The sequence below is a fragment of the Xenopus laevis genome, chromosome 5L, assembly GCF_017654675.1.
Source record: "Xenopus laevis strain J_2021 chromosome 5L, Xenopus_laevis_v10.1, whole genome shotgun sequence".
Taxonomy (NCBI): Eukaryota; Metazoa; Chordata; class Amphibia; order Anura; family Pipidae; genus Xenopus; species Xenopus laevis.
The window spans coordinates 163878096-163899719 of record NC_054379.1 but is presented as its reverse complement, the minus strand read 5'-3'; the positions used below and the strand labels follow the sequence as shown (position 1 = coordinate 163899719).

The window sequence follows — 21624 nt, the reverse complement described above, 5'->3', positions numbered from 1 at the left end:
AAGAGACTGGAATATGAATAGGAGAGGAGCTGAATAGAAAGATCAGTAATAAAATAATGTTACAATACATTTGTAGCCTTACAGAAAATTTGTTTTTTAGTAGGGAGTCAGCGACGCCCATTTGAAATCTGCAAAGTGTCAAAAGAGAAAGGCAAATAACTATAAAAAATAAATAATGAAGACCAATTGAAAATTTGCTTAGAATTGGCCATTCTATAACATAATAAAAGATAACTTAAAGGTGAACCACCCCTTTAAAGAACATTTGTTTTATAGCTGGTGTCAGTGAACCCCATTTGAAAGCTGGAAAGAGTCAGAAGACAACAATAAAAAATAAATAATGAAGACCGATTGAAAAGTTGCTTAGAACTGGTAATTCTTAAAGATACTTAAAATTAACTTAAAGGTGAACCGCTTGCTTGGAAACATCTTTACTCAGGACCTTGCCAAGCAAGATGAATCAATCTTTAGCCCTAATGGGATCCTAAGAAGACAGTCAAGAGAAGACTGTATCAACATGCCCATATGGCCCTTACCCAAGGGGATTTTCTAACTTGGCCAGATATTGCAAGCGTAGGCTGTCGAAAGGGTACAGGCCAATAATCTGCTGACTCTGTGTGGGATGAGTTGTCAGCTTTTATTGACCTATGTAGGGCAAGCTTTAGTGTCATTTGCATAGCACTTCTCATTGGCTTGTAAGTTTAGGGTCAGGGCACACAAGGACATTTAGTTGCCACATCTGGGAGGGTTATGTGAGATAAGATGGCTTGGGCTATTTAACTGGAGACAGTGTACGAATACAACTGTAGTCTATGCCAATAATACCCCCATAGAAGCTAGAGAAAATAAAACAAGCAATACAATTATATATTCTGATATTAAAATGTTCATTAGACAAATAAAAGGGGAGGATAAAAAAAGGGGTGGTGGCACACGGGGAGATTTAGTCGTCTACGAAGTTGCCTCACAAGGAAACTTCAGGCGAATTCGGAAAACCGAAGCAACACATATGCCATCCTACCAGCCATTCACATTCTTGCCAGTGGGAAAACATTTCAGGGAGATTAGTCACCCGCAGTAGTGAAGATTTATCGTAGGCAACTAAATTTTCCCTTGTGCCACCACACTTAAAGGGAATGTTCAGTATAAAAATAAAAACTGGATAAATAGACAGGCTGTGCAAAATAAAAAATGTTATCTTATATAGTGGGATGACACTAGGAGCGCTTCGTTTTCCGAAGTGCCTTCCCGCCATCGATTTAGATTCTAGCCGGCAGGGAGGCAGTTCGGGGAGATTAGTCGCCGGGTGACTAAATCTCCCTCAATCTTCTCATCTGTCTCTGACCTGAGATCAGAATGTATAATTATATTGCTTGTTTTATTTGCTCTAGCTTCCATGGGCAAAGACTGCAGTTGTAGTCCAACACTGTCTCCAGTTACCAGGAGACTCTGTTTGGCAGTACACCTGGTTTTTATGCAACTAAAACGTGTCTCCAAGCCTGGAATTTAAAAAATAATCACCTGCTTTGAGGCCACTGGGAGCAACATCCAAGGTGTTGGTGTGCAACATGTTGTCCAAGAGCCATTGGTTTGGGATCACTGATCTAACCTATAGCCTTATATGGTATATGTTTTAGCTTCTGATGAAGTGACATTGGGTCACGAAACGTGTTAAGCTGTTCCCCTGCCTGCTCCCACAGTGCGTTTTAACATTGAACAATAAAGATTTGGCTTTTTAATGAGTTTGGTTTCCCTGGAGCCTGCTTGCCGATGCCGTCCACACAACCTAACTTGTTTTGCATTTGCGCTTCCACAGCCAGAGCGGCCTTGGACGGATCGCTTTGAACACAGGCCCAGCAGCTCTCTCGCATTTCCACTTGCAGGGATGGCGTCCGCCTATGTATCTCTGTGCAACATGTTGTCCAAGAGCCATTGGTTTGGGATCACTGATCTAACCTATAGCCTTTTAGGGTTTTAGGGTTTTAGGGCCGCCATCAGGAGGGGACAGGGGGTACAAGTGTAAACAGGCCTGGGCCTGAAGGGGGGCCCGGCAGTGCTGAACTTTTTTGAAAGAGCCTGGCCCCCTTTGACAGCGTTGGAGCCGTTTCGCCTCTCTTCCATAGTCGCGAACAGGCGAAATGCGGAAGTGCCGAACAGCCGAAGTCCAGAAGCGGCAAAAAGACTCGAAGTCACAAAAACAGCTGAAATTGAAGTCCTGAAGCCACAAGTTCAATTCCTCTCAACACCAATGTGCTTTTTTATTTTTTTTAATCCCCTGGCCACCAATGTATTATTTTAATACTCTATAGGCCCCTGCCACAAATGTTTTTTTAAAAAAATATTCTTTGGGGCCCCAATTTTTTTTAATTGTAAGGGAGGCCCTGGCACCAATGCTTTTTGAAAAAAAAACTTATATGGGGGGCCATGGTAGCGGGGTTACCTTTTTTAGCGCTGATGTCTGTGTGGTCTTTTAACTGTGATATGGAGTGGGCGGGATTTTGTTGTACAAGGCCCCGTGATCTCTAACGGCGGCCCTGTACACTCATCTCTTTCTTACCATTCTCAAAACAATTACGATCTTTCTTGGAAAAGATGTTTCCAATAAAGATCGTTCATTTTAACACACGTGTAGAGCTGAATCATCAGATATACATATAGAAACAATAGAATTCTACCTGTATCTGACCATTCAGTACTAACAATGGCGATTCAAATTTTCCTGCCAGCCTGATCAATGAGCCGACCGATATCCAAGTCTTCTGCTGATATCAGTCGGGTTGTCTTCCACAATACACACAGAATAATCGTCCGAAAAATTTTTTGTATGATATTATCGGTGCGTCTCTGGCCACCTTTAATCTGTAAGGTATAAGCAGCTTCTCAACCAATTGCAAAATAATAAAATAATACATCTCTTACTTACGCTAGGCGTGCTTGCTCCACTGGGTCATAATTGTCCAAGTAGTTGAATCGTACAGTGTCCGTTGGGTGCTTGTCAGAGGAACGCCACGGTGGGAGGTCCTTCTTGCCTTTGTCCTGTGATTTGCTGGACTTGTAATAGTGAGTGAATGAGGTGGAAAGCTTGGGATCTGCTGCTTCTTTGGCAATTGGTTGAACATCAATAATCACAAACTCATCCTTTGGTGGAGTCTAAAGACAGACAAGATGATCCAGTTTAGAAGCATGTGGAACATAAACAACTGAATATAGTTAAGTGATGCTGACAATGTCCAACACAATTGCCTAAAATAATGGTGGATCTCTTTATCCTGATGAGGGTAACCATATAGGAGAAGATGAATAAAAGTAAAGGTGATCTATGAATGGAGCATATTTCAGATGACAAGAGACAATCTTCTCTCCCAGGAAGCCTACTTACCTTTGGGCGTGTGATATGCAGCTCCTTCACCATCTCTATGTACTGTCTCTTCCAGATACACTGCTCAAAAGGAGTGGGTGAGAAGTTGATGTACCAGCCGAAGCGCAGGCACTTAGGCATCCATAACTGATCTAGTTCCGTGAGGCTCTTCCAGTGCCAACTCACCTAAATCATACACTGGGCATCAGTCATTTTGTGGCAATGTCATTTATATTCTGTGCAAGAATCACTGAAGAGCTAAAGCTGGGCACCTGGCTGATTTTTAATTTAGGGCAGTGGCACACAAAATATATCGACAGATCTCCCGAAAAACGCCTCTCCATAGTCTGATCAACACATATCTTACCATGTGCCACTGGCATTAAACAAATGGGCTTTACCTGTATATGGACCTGAAATAACTTGATTAGTGTTGAGTGAATCTGAAATTTTGCGAAACGCTTTGAAGTCAATGGGTGTTTTTATGCAAGACCAATTTTTTGGAACCCAACAATTTCTCGCTCCAATTGCATTAAAGTTAATGGGCGTTTTTTCTTATGGCGACTTTTTCCTCCTTATGCATTAAAGTCAATTGGCGTTTTTACTGGAGACAATTTTTATGCAAGCAACAAATTTTCTCACTCCAATTGCATTAAAGTCACTGGGCGTTTTATATTATGGCCACTTTTTTGTCCTAATGCATTAAAGTCAATGGGCGTTTTTTCTTGTCCTAATGCATTAAAGTCCCTAGGTGTTTTTTCTTATGGCGACTTTTTTGTCCTAATGCATTAAAGTCATTGGGCGTTTTTTTGTATGGAGACTTTTTTGTCCTAATTCATTAAAGTTAATGGCCATTTTTTCTTGTCCTAATGCATTAAAGTCAATGGGCGTTTTTTCTTATGGTGACTTTTTTTGTCCTAATGCATTAGAGTGGTGGCAAACATGAAGATTAGGGTGAGATTTGTCGCGATTAGTCTTCAAGCGACTAATCTCCCCAAATGCCTTCCTGCCGGCAAGAATACGAATCGCCGGTGAGGTGGCATACATTCCCGAAGTTGCCTCACGAGGAAACTTTGGCCGACTTCTGAAATCCGAAGCAGTTCGTATGCCATCCCGCCGGCATATCTGTATTTTTGCCGACGGAAAGGCATTTGGGGAGATTAGTCGCCAGAAGAAGAGAAGATTTGTCGATGAGCAATTAATCTCCCCCGAATCTTCACATGTGCCACCACCCTTAAAGTCAATCTTTTCAAAGTTAAAGTTTTTCTTATGGCGACTTTTTTTCTCCAAATGCATTAAAGTCAATGAGAGTTTTTCTTATGGCAACTTTTTTTCTCCTAATGCATTAAAGTCAATGGGCGTTTTTTCTTATGGCAACTTTTTTTTCTCCAAATGCATTAAAGTCAATGGGCATTTTTTCTTATGGTGACTTTTTTTCCCCAAACGTATTAGTCAATGGGTGTTTTTCCTTATGGCCTTTTTTTGCGGCAAACATTCTGCGCAGTTTTGCGAAAAAATATGCACATGGCGAAATTCGGAATTTGATCGCGAATCCATGGCTGGTTGATAAATTCGCTCATCACTGGACTTGATCTTTAACATGGAAACAATCTTATAATGATGGTAACTGGTACTAAATGTACTCTGCAGGTACTCACATAAACAGACCCACAGTGAGCAGCATATCCCAACAGCACAAACCTGAGCACATCGACAGAGGCTCCGTGGATCCAGGAAAGAGAATAAGTACAGGGACAGGACTCTGGGAAGGATGGAAGTGAAATCCAGAGACTCCCTTGGCACTTTTCCTTGCAAATGAATGTTACAGAACTTTAGCTGGGATAGGGAACATCTCTCCAACAGGTCGCTGAGTATCCTTCTCCTCTGGGCATCTGACCACTTGTCAAACTGCAATATTAAAAATTACAAATAAGTCCTGCACACTCTATTTATTAGCATAAAATTATATTACATATCTGTATTCACTGAAAGAGGTTCTGCAGGTGGTGCCCTCAAGCACATTTGGGGTAGTCCTCTCAGTCAGGACAGCAGCGAAAAACATGCCCTTTCTGGCCACGTACTGCCCCTTTTGGTCAATGATTCCCTTTGATATCCTACATCAAATCAGTGTTCCATAATGGCAATGCCTTAAAGGGGTTGTTCACCTTTCAACACTTTTTTCAGTCCAGTTGGATTCAGATAGTTCTCTAGAAATAAAGACTTTTTCCAATTACTTTCTATATTCTATGTGTGACTGTTTTTCTATTATTGTAGTGTAAGTCTAATTTTCCACCTTCTACAGCAGCTCTGGGGGGGGGGTCACCGACCCTGTATACTGTTCTAAATTGATACATTTAGTTGATCCATTTCTTATCTTTGTCCCTGCTGAGCAGAATCCCTGGGTTTCATTACAGGCAGCTGTTAGACTTGATACAATAGTTGCTAATACTCCAGAGATGCTGCATGAGAAATGGATCAACTAAATGTTGCAAAACCTGAATTAGAGTCCTGCAGTCTCTAATTCAGTCTGGTACCCGCGGGTTACCCGCAAAAAAAGCGTGCACCCTGCAGCATGATTTGAGGATTTTCAGGTGCGGGTATAGATGCGGGACTGTGGGTCGCGGGTCGGGTTGCGGGTCTCATCTAAATTTCTTATCTTATGTACTATTGTTCATATTTTATTTTTTGCCTTTTAAAGTTTCACAAAACTTGTTTCTGCCCCGCCCACTTTTGATGATGTCACTTCCAGTTTGCAGCAACATCACTTCCTGTTTGATGGTGGTCAGCGGGTTGCGGATTAGGCAGTTGCGGGTCGGGTAACAGATTAAAGTGGGTAAATACGCGGGTTGCGGTTTGGGTAGGTGCTGCGGGTTTGTGTCTGGTCTGGGTCTTAGAAATTGGTTCCACGCAGGACTCTAACCTGAATTACTGAGCTGCCAGACTGAAACACCAGAGACAGGGACATTCAACTTTAAACTTAGATTTTGGAAAAATGGTAAAAAGTAAAAAATGGAAAGTAATTGAAAAATAGTCTTTATTTCTATGGAACAATCTGAAAACAACTGAACTGAAAAAAGTGTTTGGAAGGTGAACAACCCCTCTTATGCACGAGAATGGGTAGATGAAAAAAGATATTTTGAGAGCCATGTTGTGTATGTATATTTTTATTTGTATAGCGCTCCTTGAGGGAAAAGCACTGTAGGCTGTTGGAAACACTCACACCAAGACGACAGATTCATACATTTCCGATGGTATGTGTAGAGAAATGCCTGTAATTGATGTTTCCTTTCATACACAATCCATTGTTCATAAATATACGACATTCCCCAACACTGTGTATTTATTAGAAAGCAAGGAATGTCAATATGACTCCCAAAGGAATAAGTGTGAGGTAAGGCAAATAAATGCTTTTATACAGACTATATTACTATATTATATTACATTAGTAAGTGCACCCCCAGAAACTGTGTGCTTAGGGAGGACAGAGAAGTGATCAGTGTATGCACAGGTGAATATGAATATCTCATAATAAAGCTCAGTATGACATATATATATTATTGTAGAACCTTGATGAAATACTTGCTTAGACATGAATTTATTCCCCATGCTTCTGCTGTGCCCCATGATACTGGAATCCTTTAGTCAAATCTTCCATCAGTTTAATGGGAGCTGTCACTTGCATGCATGTCGTAAAGCTATGTAGTTGTCGCTACTCTACCTCTTCCAGAACTACATCTCCCAGCATCCCTTCCCCTAGCCCTTCTTCAATGCCTCAGGGGACAAAGAGAAACATTTGCAGCAATTACAAAAAAATCTGCAGTAATTATAGAAAAATTTGCAGCAATTGAATCTGGTTTCAAGGTGTTTAACCTTTGTGAAGATAAGATATTGGCCGATGGCTGGAGCAATTAGGAGTGCTTAAGGATATCTCTGCTCATAAATACCCCTAATTGGTTATCTTAGCTTTATGTGTCAGCAAATATCCAGGGCAGTAGCAAAGAGCAGCTTCTCACCTGCCCTAAATAGTCTGAATGCTTTATAGGAAACCTTGTAATGAGCACTCATCCTTCCCTGTATCCCTATGTTCCCCTCAAGCGTGAAACAGTAGGGAGACTGTTATAGGGTGTGACTAGGCAACATATAGCTAGAATCTCAGTTTATAAAACAGGACAGGACTGCATCCAATAGGGATTAGATAGGATCTGTGCAGCCACTGGGACAGAATGCTCTGTTATACAGATAGCTAGAATCTCAGCTGCCATAAAGCAGGACAGAACTGCTGCTTACAATGGGGATTAGATAGGATCTGTGCAGCCACTGGGACAGAATGCTCTGTTATACAGATAGCTAGAATCTCAGCTGCCATAAAGCAGGACAGGACTGCTGCTTACAATGGGGTCCCGTAGGATCTGTGCAGCCACTGGGACAGAATGTTCTGTTATACAGAGAGCTAGAATCTCAGCTGCCATAAAGCAGGACAGGACTGCTGCTTACAATGGGGATCAGATAGGATCTGTGCAGCCTCTGGGACAGAATGCTCTGTTATACAGATAGCTAGAATCTCAGCTGCCATAAAGCAGGACAGGACTGCTGCTTACAATGTGGATCAGATAGGATCTGTGCAGCCTCTGGGACAGAATGCTCTGTTATACAGATAGCTAGAATCTCAGCTGCCATAAAGCAGGACAGGACTGCTGCTTACAATGTGGATCAGATAGGATCTGTGCAGCCACTGGGACAGAATGCTCTGTTATACAGATAGCTAGAATCTCGGCCATAAAGCAGGACAGGACTGCTGCTTACAATGGGGATCAGATAGGATCTGTGCAGCCACTGGGACAGAATGCTCTGTTATACAGATAGCTAGAATCTCGGCCATAAAGCAGGACAGGACTGCTGCTTACAATGGGGATCAGATAGGATCTGTGCAGCCACTGGGACAGAATGCTCTGTTATACAGATAGCTAGAATCTCAGCTGCCATAAAGCAGGACAGGTCTGCTGCTTACAATGGGGATCAGATAGGATCTGTGCAGCCACTGGGACAGAATGTTCTGTTATACAGATAGCTAGAATCTCAGCTGCCATAAAGCAGGACAGGACTACTGCTTACAATGGGGATCAGATAGGATCTGTGCAGCCACTGGGACAGAATGCTCTGTTATACAGACTGTTTAACAATCTGATTATCTTATCGATGAAAGCACAAAACTAAGTATAAACTTTTCAGACACAAAATACAAACATAATTAACAATGCCAATCCATCTAATTATCCTGAGGACGAAGGGTAAAGGCAAAAAAGGGAAAGTTGCTATGGTGTCCAGCATGCTGCACTCCCTCCAGTGCACTACCCGTTGCTATCAGTTCCTGGGTAACAGCCAATTTAAGTCTTTCTGTACACGTACAAAGGAACATTAGAAGGAAGAAAACTGAAGACAAAGCGACCTGCAAGCCATAGGGGCAATCATATCATTAAGTGCTCATTTACACAGGCCAGAATGACACCTGCGGCAGGACATGAAGGACACCTTTCACCTTTCTAGTTAAAGACTGGGATAAACTTACTGGGCAAATGTTTGCTTCTTTTAATGAAGCTGCAGGCAAACAATCCATCTGGGAATATTTGACATGTAACAGTAGAACCTGACTGTGTCTGGGGTGAGAGGCAAATAGTACATAACCTTACACCACAACAGAGGCTCTAGGGTAAAGCTATATGACTGCACCTCAATACTGATCCATCTCCAGCTGCACCTCAATACTGATCCATCTCCAGCTGTACCTCAATACTGATCCATCTCCAGCTGCACCTCAATACTGATCCATCTCCAACTGCACCTCAATACTGATCCATCTCCAGCTGCACCTCAATACTGATCCATCTCCAACTGCACCTCAATACTAATTCATCTCCAGCTGCACCATAATACTGATCCATCTCAAGCTGCACCTTAATAGTGATCCATCTCCAGCTGCACCTCAATACTGATCCATCTCCAGCTGTACCATAATACTGATCCATCTCTAGCTGCACCTTAATAGTGATCCATCTCCAGCTGCACCTCAATACTGATCCATCTCCAGCTGTACCATAATACTGATCCATCTCTAGCTGTAACTCAATACTGATTCATCTCCAGCTGCACCTTAATACTGATCCATCTCCAGCTGCACCTCAATACTGATCCATCCCAACTGCACCTCAATACTAATTCATCTCCAGCTGCACCATAATACTGATCCATCACCAGCTGCACCTTAATAGTGATCCATCTCCAGCTGCACCTCAATACTGATCCATCTCCAGCTGTACCATAATACTGATCCATCTCTAGCTGTAACTCAATACTGATTCATCTCCAGCTGCACCTTAATACTGATCCATCACCAGCTGCACCTTAATAGCGATTCATGTCCAGCTGCACCATAATACTGATCCATCTCTAGCTGCACCTTAATAGTGATCCATCTCCAGCTGCACCTCAATACTGATCCATCTCCAGCTGTACCTCAATACTGATCCATCTCTAGCTGTAACTCAATACTGATTCATCTCCAGCTGCACCTTAATACTGATCCATCTCCAGCTGCACCATAATACTGATCCATCTTCAGTTGCACCTCAATACTGATCCATCTCCAGCTGCACCATAATACTGATCTATCTCCAGGTGCACCTCCATACTGATCCATCTCCAGCTGCATCATAATACTGATCCATCTCTAGTTGCACCTCAATAGGGATCCATCTCCAGCTGCACCTCAATACTGATCCATCTCCAGCTGCACCTCAATATGGATCCATCTCCATCTGTACCTCAATGCTGATCCATCTCCAGCTGCACCTTAATAGTGATCCATCTCCAGCTGCACCTCAATACTGATCCATCTCTAGCTGTAACTCAATACTGATTCATCTCCAGCTGCACCTTAATACTGATCCATCTCCAGCTGCACCATAATACTGATCCATCTTCAGTTGCACCTCAATACTGATCCATCTCCAGCTGCACCATAATACTGATCTATCTCCAGGTGCACCTCCATACTGATCCATCTCCAGCTGCATCATAATACTGATCCATCTCCAGCTGTACCTCAATACTGATCCATCTCTAGCTGTAACTCAATACTGATTCATCTCCAGCTGCACCTTAATACTGATCCATCTCCAGCTGCACCATAATACTGATCCATCTTCAGTTGCACCTCAATACTGATCCATCTCCAGCTGCACCATAATACTGATCTATCTCCAGGTGCACCTCCATACTGATCCATCTCCAGCTGCATCATAATACTGATCCATCTCTAGTTGCACCTCAATATGGATCCATCTCCAGCTGCACCTCAATACTGATCCATCTCCAGCTGCACCTCAATATGGATCCATCTCCATCTGTACCTCAATGCTGATCCATCTCCAGCTGCACCTTAATAGTGATCCATCTCCAGCTGCACCTCAATACTGATCCATCTCTAGCTGTAACTCAATACTGATTCATCTCCAGCTGCACCTTAATACTGATCCATCTCCAGCTGCACCATAATACTGATCCATCTTCAGTTGCACCTCAATACTGATCCATCTCCAGCTGCACCATAATACTGATCTATCTCCAGGTGCACCTCCATACTGATCCATCTCCAGCTGCATCATAATACTGATCCATCTCTAGTTGCACCTCAATATGGATCCATCTCCAGCTGCACCTCAATACTGATCCATCTCCAGCTGCACCTCAATATGGATCCATCTCCACCTGTACCTCAATGCTGATCCATCTCCAGTTGCACTATAATACTGATCCATCTCCAGCTGAACCTCAATACTGATCTATCTCTAGCTGCGCCTCAATACTGATCTATCTCTAGCTGCACCTAAATACTGATCCAGCTTGGTCTTCACCACTGGTGGGACCCCTCTGTTTTATTGAGTGAGTTAACTCTTTTTAAAAGGGAAACCTAAACTTGCAAACTATGCTGCAAATATTGTGTGTTAAGCAGCAACTACAATGGTAGCCTCCTAATACTGCAAAGAGATGGGACAAAAGTTTCTTCCTTATCTGCAATGCACCTTGGGCTGGCTGACATGGGGTTTGTAAGGCTACGTAGCAGAAACATTTTGAACAGCACCAACAAACTCTTCTTGTAGTTAAAAAGCCTTTAGTAATGCTTTTGTGGGCATCACAGCAACGATTCACTCCATGTGGCCTTTTATCAAGAAGCTTGATCAAAGGCCACATGCCCCGAAACGTTGCTGCGATGCCCACAAAAGCATTACTAAAGGCTTTTTAACTACAAGAAGAGTTTGTTGGTGCTATTGACAATGTTTCTGCTACACAGTATTGCCAATGGAAAGGGGCCATTGCAGAACATGTACCATTTCTACATAAAAGTGAGAATCGATGTGCTGACTAATCCTCCATTGCAGGATTGCAAGGCTACGGAGACACATGCGGATTCCTGCTGCGTTTTCTGCGCGGTTCGCGCCCCTAGCTGACCGCAGCATAAATGCGCTAGCGTAGCATGCCATTGCTGAAAGTTGGAACCGCAAGCGTATTTACGCAGCGGTCAGCTTTTTTAAGAAAACCATGGCGCGGACTCAACTCACTGATGCAAACGCATCCATCAGGAAAGTCTGACCAGCATACAGGTACAAGAATAGTGCAAAACAGATTTTATCAGTGTATGTCCAGCTTTAGCTACCATGAGGGACTGCTATGGAACACTTAAATGTTACTGAGTGAATTCTGTGTGTCCACAAAAGTGTAAGATGCAGATTACACCTTTTTCATTAGGCAAATAGAAAGCACCAAGTAGGCACAGCTATTTGAATGCCACTGTCTTTTCTGGGAGGTCTGGAGCAGTGATTTGCAGCAGTGATTTGCAGCAGTGATTGTGCTCACATATAGTCTGCCTAGCCTGCGGGAGGCGCTATCTGCAGAGCAGAAAGCAGCAAACAGAAGCTCCTTAGATCAGGAAGAGAACCTCTGTGTTCTTGCATTTCTAGAGTGCACTAAATATTATCAAGTGTAGAAATATCTATTACACAGCCCTCATGCTGTCATCCCAGTGATATCATCTTTCTGGCCAGACTTGGGGCCGCCAGCACCCTCACACCTGTCAGAATGAGAATCAGCACACAGCAGCCAACAATGGAAGCCTGAAGTAATAAGGGAGAGGTTTGTCAAGAAATTTGTCTTCTATTATTTTACAGTGAGATAAAGATCTGAATGAGACAATGGATAGAACATCTAAGGGCTAAATAGGAAGATAATTGATTCTTTTTACTTTACTGTGTCCATTACAAACATCCAGTGGGTAATATGCCATTATAAGAAGAAGAGGATGAGGGAAGCTGGGAGTTACAGTTAATAAAAGGTATCTGCTATAAATAATAAGATCTCAAATAAGCACAAAGTATTTTTCCGCAGAAGCCACCACCATAGGCCAGGGCCAGACGATGGCGAATTGGCCAAGAATCCGCTGCCCTTCCACTCCTGGTCTGTCTGCACACGGTAGGATTGTTTCCACTTGGGTACAGGCAGATGCTGTGGATTTCAATGCAGGAACACAACATTTATCGCCAAATCTGCCTGCCATTGAAATGCAAGGGGAGCAGCAGGGCATTACTAAACATCATCTGGCCCCAGCCTAAAGGCAAAGAAACAAGTGCAGATTTAGTTGCCGGTGACAAATCGCCTCTTCTTCGAGCGACTAATCTCCCCGAACTGCCTTCCCGCCGGCTACAATCTAAATCGCACTCAGAGCGCTTTGTTTTCCGAAGTCGCCCCAAAGTTGCCTCGACTTTGGAAAACAATGTGACCCGAGTGCCATCCCACCGGCAATTAAGATTCTAGCTGGCGGGAAGGCAGTTCGGGGAGATAAGTCGCCTGAAGAAAAGGCGATTTGTCGCCAGGTGACTAATCTCCCCGAATCTACACGTGTGTCTCTGCCCTACACGTGTGTCTCTGGAGCTAACAGTGGTGGCACACAGGGAGATTAGTCGCCAAGCGACAAATCTTCCCTACTGCAGACGACTAATCTCCTCCAGAAAAACCTACCTGCCGGCAAGAATGCCTCACGAGAAAACATTGGGCGACTTTGGAAAAAGAAGCAACACAAATGCCACCCCGCTGGCGATTCACATTCTTGCCGGTGGAAAGGCATTTCAGGGAAATTAGTCACCCACAGTAGCGAAGATCTGTCGCTTTCTGAGTATTCTCTCCGTGTGCCATAGCTACAGCCTTTTAACAAGAAAGATCTGTGCCTCTGAAGATGCCCCAGTAGCTCCCCATCTTTTCTTCTGATTCACAGCACATGCTCTGGGTTACTATCTGAGCTAAGGGATTGACTCACAATATATAAAGTATATATAAAATATAACAGTCACAATACAAGGTTGACTAGTAATTAATTCAGATTCACGTTACATGGCAGCATAGAAACTAGTTCATTCTGCATCTGAATTAATTAATAATTAGCCATGCAGCATCAGCTTTTATGACAAATTAACCCTGCTTTCAGATAATGTTGTAATGTAGAAATGTTGTACGTTATGTTTTGGGCTTTTTTACCAGCCCAAGGCTACCACAGGGCCCTTTAGCAGGGAAGATCTGTGTCTCCAAAGATGCCCCAGTAGCTCCCCATCTTCTTTTCTGCTGATTCACTGCACATGCTCTGTGCTGCTGTCACTTACTGAGCTTAGGGACCCACTCACAATATACAGTACACATAGAATAGAAATGTCACAATATAAGGCTGATTAGTAATTAATACACATAATTACTACATGGCAGCACACAAACCAGTGCAATTAGCATCAGAATTGAATAATCAGCAAACCTGTAGCATCAGCTTATATTACAGCCAGGGAAGCTCATTTTCTGCTGGATAATTAGTGACGAGCCCTAAGCTTAGCTTCTCAACAGCCAATCAGAGCCCACTGAGCATGTGAGTGTCACAGACACTTTCCAAGATGGTGACCCCCTGTGACAAGTTTGAAGTCCTGGATCATTGCTGCTATTGACAAACTGAAACTTTAGGCTGGTGCAATAAGTTCAGCATATAAAATATGCAATTTTTAGCTATATTAATTTTTAGGGGTTAGTTCTCCTTTTAGCTCTCAATTCAGTGTATATTTTTTAAAATTCAATAAAAACATTATGGAAAAATACAGCATTTCTAGCCATATTAATTTTTTAGGATTTGGTTTCCTTTAAGACTTGACCCACGTGTCCTAAAGATTCAAGTCAGAACTTACCCATTTGCCGAGCAGGGAACATCTTTCTTCAAACACCTATGGAAATAAAAATATTCACAGTGTTAAATAAGCTTTTCTTTTGCTTATTGGACAAAAGAGATGTTTAGAAGAAAATGATTATCTGCTGGGTTATTGTCCATGGCCATCTAGATTCGGGGCTTTTCCTGGCTTTTTACCTGAAACTGCACAACACTTACTATCCATGTCTCTGTTACTGTTTTCTCTGTCTGCTCCACTCTTTGACTGCAAAGGATTGACTCCCATCTTGCTTAATTATTTCACCAAAACTCTCTAGTAATGACTATGAAGATTTTCATTCATCCAGATCATGGTTGACCTGAAGAAGCTGCTCGGATGAGTAGTGAAACGTCTTCAATGATTACTCAGCAATCCAGTTGTTTTAGACTCTCTAGTAATATTTTTCACAATCACTTTCCTTTGGGTCTTCATCCTCACCTATTTCATTTTATACAGTAAAGTACCCGCAGAAGCGAGTATATAGCTACATGCTGCACACACTATGGGGCAGATTTATCAAGGGTCGAAGTGAATTTGAGGGAATTTTATAAGTAAAAAAATTCGAAATTCAAAGTAATTTTTTGGATACTTCGACCATCGAATAGGATACTATGACTTCGAATTTACTTTGATAATCGAAGTACTGTCTCTTTAAAAAAAACGTCGACTTCAATACTTCGCCAAATTAAACCTGCCGAAGTGCTATGTTAGCCTATGGGGAACTTCTACAACCATTTTCTAAGTCTTTACACATCGAAGTAAAATCGTTCGATCGTACGCTAAAATCGTTTGAATCGTTTGATTCGAAAGATTTAATCGTTCGATTGAATGATTTTACTTCGATCGTTCGATGGCGAAATTCGGTGAAAAATACTTCGACTTTGATATTCGAAAAAGTATTTTACACTTCGAAAATCGACCCTTGATAAATCTGCCCCTATGTGTAAATGCCACCTACATCAATGGAAAATAAATCCTACTTATAAAATGTAATTTCCCTTTTGAATTAGGGCAGAGCCTAAAATAATGTCATTATGATTTTACTTCGATCGTTCGATGGCCAAATTTGGTGAAAAATACTTTGACTTTTATATTTGAAAAAGTATTTTACACTTCGAAAAATCGACCCTTGATAAATCTGCCCCTATGTGTAAATGCCACCTAGATCAATTGAAAATAAATCCTACTTATAAAATGTAATTTCCCTTTAGAATTAGTGCAGAGCCTAAAATAATGTCATTGCTTTATACCTTGCTGCCACTAGGGGTCAGAGTTTCAAAATCTTATACTTTTCCTTAAATAATTATCATAACATATATTATCCCCGCTTCAACCTTCTCTGAGTCCAAGTGAGATAAGAAAGAGGGGGACCATATTTGGGTGGCAGCAGACAAAATCCATGATTTCCAAATGGGCCAATGGGAATCTCTCCTAAATATGCCTGGAATCAATAGGATCAATGAGTTGGTTACACTCAGGCCATCATGTGTAGGGCATAACTGATATCTGAATAATTCCCAGTCACATACTGAAAGTAAAGGCAATATATTTTGGTCCCATAGATGGATAATGAGAGGCCACAACAGTATCTTGTGTCTCAAATAATGGTAATATATGTTTTTGCTGTATATATTATGGGTAAGGTTGCCACATTTTCTGGAAAAAAAATACCGGCCTTCCTATATATTTACCTTTTTCCCCTATAAATAACATTGGGATCAGCCATCATTTTTACCAGCCAGGCCGGTAAAATACCGGCCAGGTGGCAACTCAGCTTACTGGTCTAGTTTCTAGCTGTGAATACCCTGGAGGTAGTGGGAATAAAGAGTCAGTGACCCCAGTTGTGGCTGTTTCTGCTCAATAAATAAAACTGAGTATCAACCAAATATAAACTGCTGCCTTAAAGGAGGCGTATTATGTAAAACACAAGAATATGCCAGTGCATTAAACTTTCTTACATATAGAAAGAATGTGCTTTAAAAAGTTGTGTTTCTGTTTACTTCAATGAAAATTTCTGTAAAACCCCTTCTAGTCCCGCCCATCTGTTCCACTTCCTGCTGTTTCCTTTCCCAGGATGTGCAGGGGAGCTGGTGGCACTCAGCACTGTAGGACAGGAACCAATCAGCAGCTAGGCTGACCTGATAGGGAACTGAAGTCTGTCTTTGCTTGTGTGACTGCAGGGCTGTGATTGGCTGCCCCCTCCTACTGTGCCTCTGACAGGGACCTTAGCAGATCTATGGGAAGCTCAAATAAAGGGGCCTTTTTTTAAAGAAAATATAGTATACATTAGTGCCTACAAAATTAGAGGGGGGTTTAATTTATCCTATACAGGTATGTCTCCTTTAAATGATATACCAATTGGAATCAATTTGCTCAAAACAAATGGGTAAATTGAATTTTACTGAGAAGTCATTTAACAAGGAAACTCTGGTGTATATTTGAGTGCAATAAAATAAACACAATATTAAAAACTTCTGTGTTTGTTTTCAGGAGCAACTAACTTGCTCAGGGTTAGGTACAGTCCTGCAATGCACAATCTCAATCCCTCTTGTTGTGGTTCTGTGTGTTTCGTCTCCATCACAGACTCTCACAATCCACACAATCCTCTGTCATGTAAAGGCTGATTAAACTTACCTTGTCATTCATGAGCTGGTGGTTTAATGGGGTCCAGGTACTCATTTTGGTTTGTAATTTCGGGCCCTCCATGTGCTTAGGGGCTGCAAAAGCCATGATTCCTAAATGGCACACAGGGAGGCTGCAGTTATCTGAAAAGAAATAGAGTTTTAGTACAAAAGCCATTGTTCTGCAGTGTCACACACCAGTGGGCACCAGTGATGTGCAGGTCGGCCTCTGGTCGGACGGGTTTAGGCGACTCCTGCATAAAATCTTCGGGTCGTGGCTGGGTCCAGGTCGAGCTCTTCTCTTGCTCTCCCCGACCTAGCAGTTCTGGCTTCCGGGGCTGCAGTGGCGTAACTACCGGGGGAGCAGGGGGTGCAATTGGGCCGGGGCCCGCACCCCCGCAGGGCCCCCTGGCAGTCACGCACGCCACTGGATTCGGCAGCAGTCGCACGGACGATGGTGGGGGCAGGGCCCGGCTGCACGGCCCGCCCCCACCTAGTTCCGTCACTGCGGGGCTGGAATTTATAGACTTCTGCCCGTCCCACTCCTTATGTGACATCACTGTGGGGCTGGTGCGGGTCTATAAATAGAGGGCAGCAGCGGGCCCGGGCTGGGTGTGGATTGGGAGGGTTAGGGTCGGGTCGAGAAATTCTAAATCCGCACAGCACTAGTGGGCACATTTATCAATGGTCAAATTTCAAGTGAGTTTTTAAAAACTCCCATAAACTTGAAATTCGACCAATCGAAAATAATTAAAAAAATCTAATTTTCAAAACTCAGGTGAATAGGATCGACCTGAAAATTCGAGTTTTAAAAACTCCATTCGAGTTTTTCCTCCAAATAAAATTGGAATGTCAGCAAACAACTCCAAATTGATCCCAGGACGTCTTCCATTGACTAAAACAGCAATTCGGCAGGTTTTAGGCAGCAAATAGTCAAATTTTAGATCCTAAGGGGCCAGTGTATGATAATTATCGAAAATCACATTTGAATTTTTAAAAAAGCTTGAATCCAATTGTACCAATTCCCTAGTTGAATTTGACAGTTTTGAAAAATTTGAAATTCGAATTTCCACTTTGACCCTTGATAAATTGGCCCCCAGGGGTCAATACTGCCCCAAAGTTCCCAAGGGGCCCTTGAATTTTAATGGCAGTCCTGACTGTCAGCCTGACTTCACCCAGTCTCCTGTTTGTTTAACATCTGCACAAGACACAAATGGAATCTGCCTCATTCCATAGTGTAATTAAAGCATGTCTGACTTCTGAAACAGTTGCTTTAACCTATAATGACTGACATGTTTGCACAAATTTTGACATATTATGGGCTGAGGTAATGTAACTTCACTTTTATGTAGTCATTTAAGAAACGGCATGACAACAGAAATATAACTATATTCTTTCAAAATTAAAAAAGATTCTACAGTCATATAAAGTCGTCCAAGCAATGAGGCTTGAGAAACATTTATCAAGGCCTGTCGCAGAACCCGTCAGTGACTTCTAATATCCTTATCATTTACAGTAGGAGGTACATTATCCCTTATAATACATGAGTGATACTCAGAGTTCCCTGTATAACTCAGCCTGCAGCCTTGTGCCTTTATATGGTCACAGAACAACCCCTCAGTGACTTCTAATATCCTTATCATTTACAGTAGGGGGTACATTATCCCTTATAATACATGAGTGATACTCAGAGTTCCCTATAAAACTCAGCCTGCAGCCTTGTGCCTTTATATGGTCACAGAACCCCTCAGTGACTTCTAATATCCTTATCATTTACAGTAGGGGGTACATTATCCCTTATAATACATGAGTGATACTCAGAGTTCCCTGTATAAATCAGCCTGCAGCCTTGTGCCTTTATATGGTCACAGAACAACCCCTCAGTGACTTCTAATATCCTTATCATTTACAGTAGGGGGTACATTATCCCTTATAATATATGAGTGATACTCAGAGTTCCCTGTATAACTCAGCCTGCAGCCTTGTGCCTTTATATGGTCACAGAACAACCCCTCAGTGACTTCTAATATCCTTATCATTTACAGTAGGGGGTACATTAGCCCTTATAATACATGAGTGATACTCAGAGTTCCCTGTATAACTCAGCCTGCAGCCTTGTGCCTTTATATGGTCACAGAACAACCCCTCAGTGACTTCTAATATCCTTATCATTTACAGTAGGGGGTACATTTTCCCTTATAATACATGAGTGATACTCAGAATTCCCTGTATAACTCAGCCTGCAGCCTTGTGCCTTTATATGGTCACAGAACAACCCCTCAGTGACTTCTAATATCCTTATCATTTACAGTAGGGGGTACATTTTCCCTTATAATACATGAGTGATACTCAGAATTCCCTGTATAACTCAGCCTGCAGCCTTGTGCCTTTATATGGTCACAGAACAACCCCTCAGTGACTTCTAATATCCTTATCATTTACAGTAGGGGGTACATTTTCCCTTATAATACATGAGTGATACTCAGAATTCCCTGTATAACTCAGCCTGCAGCCTTGTGCCTTTATATGGTCACAGAACAACCCCTCAGTGACTTCTAATATCCTTATCATTTACAGTAGGGGGTACATTATCCCTTATAATACATGAGTGATACTCAGAGTTCCCTGTATAACTCAGCCTGCAGCCTTGTGCCTTTATATGGTCACACAACCCGTCAGTGACTTCAGATATGCTCAGAATATAATTTACAGTATGGCAGCCCCCATGAGTACTTTAGGTTTCACTGGATGCTATAAAATTCTGTTTCTAGCTCTTTGGGACACAAAATATTTTTGTCCAAACAGTTTGTATATTGAAATACCTTTAATCATAGTCAAGTACATTGCTGCACTTTTATTACTCATTTACCATTAGAAATCGATTATAACAGAAAGGGATTTTTGTATAAATTCCAAAATATTTGATCCCTGGAGGAAAGAGCAAATTGATTAATCACACTGCAGTTATAGTGACCTGCCTGGGAACGTAATGAGTACAAATATGCCGAAACCATAGCGAGACCTTGACATCAAAGGAAACACAGGTTTTGAAGTGGACTTCAAAGTAAAACGCAGGCTGCACTGGAGATAAAGTCACGATGACATAGGTAAGTGTAAGTTTCATTGACCGCACAAAGCAAGTGCAAGATTTACACCCACCGCATCTGTACAGATGTGACCTCCAGAACTGCAAAACCTTCATAAACAAATATTTCATGTCATAAATTCTGCAAAGAATTTCCTGAAAATGTCTGAAGCACCTTTTAGCCTTTAGGGCAATGTCACAAGTGTTGATTTGTGTGTATTTTGGGGAAAAGATCTGCAGGTTTGAGGAAAGTTGCTTCTTACTACTGTGGGAATTGTTAAATTGGAGCCTTTGTGGCCCCAAAATCCAAATTCCCACAAGCGGTGGTTCACCTTTACATTAACTTTTAGTATGTTATAGAATGCCCAATTCTAAGAAACTTTTCAATTGGTCTTCATTATGTATTTTTTTATTGTTGTTTTATTTATTTGCCTTCTTCTTCTGACTCTTTCCAACATTCAATCAGGGTCACTGACCCCATCTTAAAAAACAAATGCTCTGTAAAGCTATGGATTTATTATTGCTACTTTTTATTACTCATCTTTCTATTCAGGAATCTTCTATTCATATTCCAGTCTCTTATTCGAATCAGTGCATGGTTGCTAGGGGAATTTGGACCCTAGCAACCAGATGGCTGAAATTGCAAACTGGAGAGCTGCTGAATAAGAAGCTAAATACCTCAAATTTCACAAATAATAAAAAATGAAAACCAATTGCAAATTGTCTCAGAATATCTCTCTCTATGTCATAATTAATTCAAAGGTGAACAACCCCTTTAATGCTAACACTATCCTGAATGTGGTGATAATTCCAGGGTCCCCAAGTGCAATAGTGGAAATTTCAGGGGACTTTTCGATATGTTGGTTTTACCACCAGAGGTTCCAATGGAGATGCAATTTCAGGAGAGTGGCACACTTTTGCACCCCTTAGTGCTCAGGTGAGTTACTAAATAGTAAACAGACCCTGCTAATGCCAAGGGGCCCAGGAGCTAAAGGGGCCCTTTGGGCACTGTTTGAGCATGCTTTTATTATATGTTTATGAAGATAAGTGGGGCCCTAAAATGATTTTGCTGTGGGACCCATTAAAGGGGTGGTTCACCTTTAAGGTAACTTTTATTATATAGAAAGGCCAATTCTAGGCAACATTTTTTTATTACAGGTTGAAGAGCTGCTGAATAAAAAGCTAAATAAGTCAAAAACCACAAATAATAAAAAATGAAATCCAATTGCAAATTGTCTCAGAATATCCCTCTCTACATCATACTGACAGTTATCT

At 41.9% G+C, this 21624-nt stretch overlaps 1 protein-coding gene across 3 annotated transcripts in view; it reads right to left on the bottom strand.

Annotated features, from left to right (window-relative positions):
• The window catches only part of fbxo16.L (F-box protein 16 L homeolog), a 41820-nt gene that overhangs the window by 18149 nt on the left and 2047 nt on the right, over positions 1 to 21624 (bottom strand). The window contains exons 2-6 of one of the 3 annotated variants that reach the window (XM_018264110.2): positions 17278 to 17408; positions 14626 to 14661; positions 5060 to 5266; positions 3380 to 3544; positions 2924 to 3150 (exon numbers count right to left, since the gene is read on the bottom strand). In XM_018264110.2, coding sequence (XP_018119599.1) covers positions 2924 to 3150; positions 3380 to 3544; positions 5060 to 5266; positions 14626 to 14661; positions 17278 to 17373 — 731 coding nt within the window. In that variant the 5' untranslated portion in view covers positions 17374 to 17408. Of the gene's footprint in view, positions 1 to 2923; positions 3151 to 3379; positions 3545 to 5059; positions 5267 to 14625; positions 14662 to 17277; positions 17731 to 21624 lie in introns of those variants that run through there. The other 2 variants (XM_041563605.1, XM_041563607.1) reach the window with 2 other exon arrangements.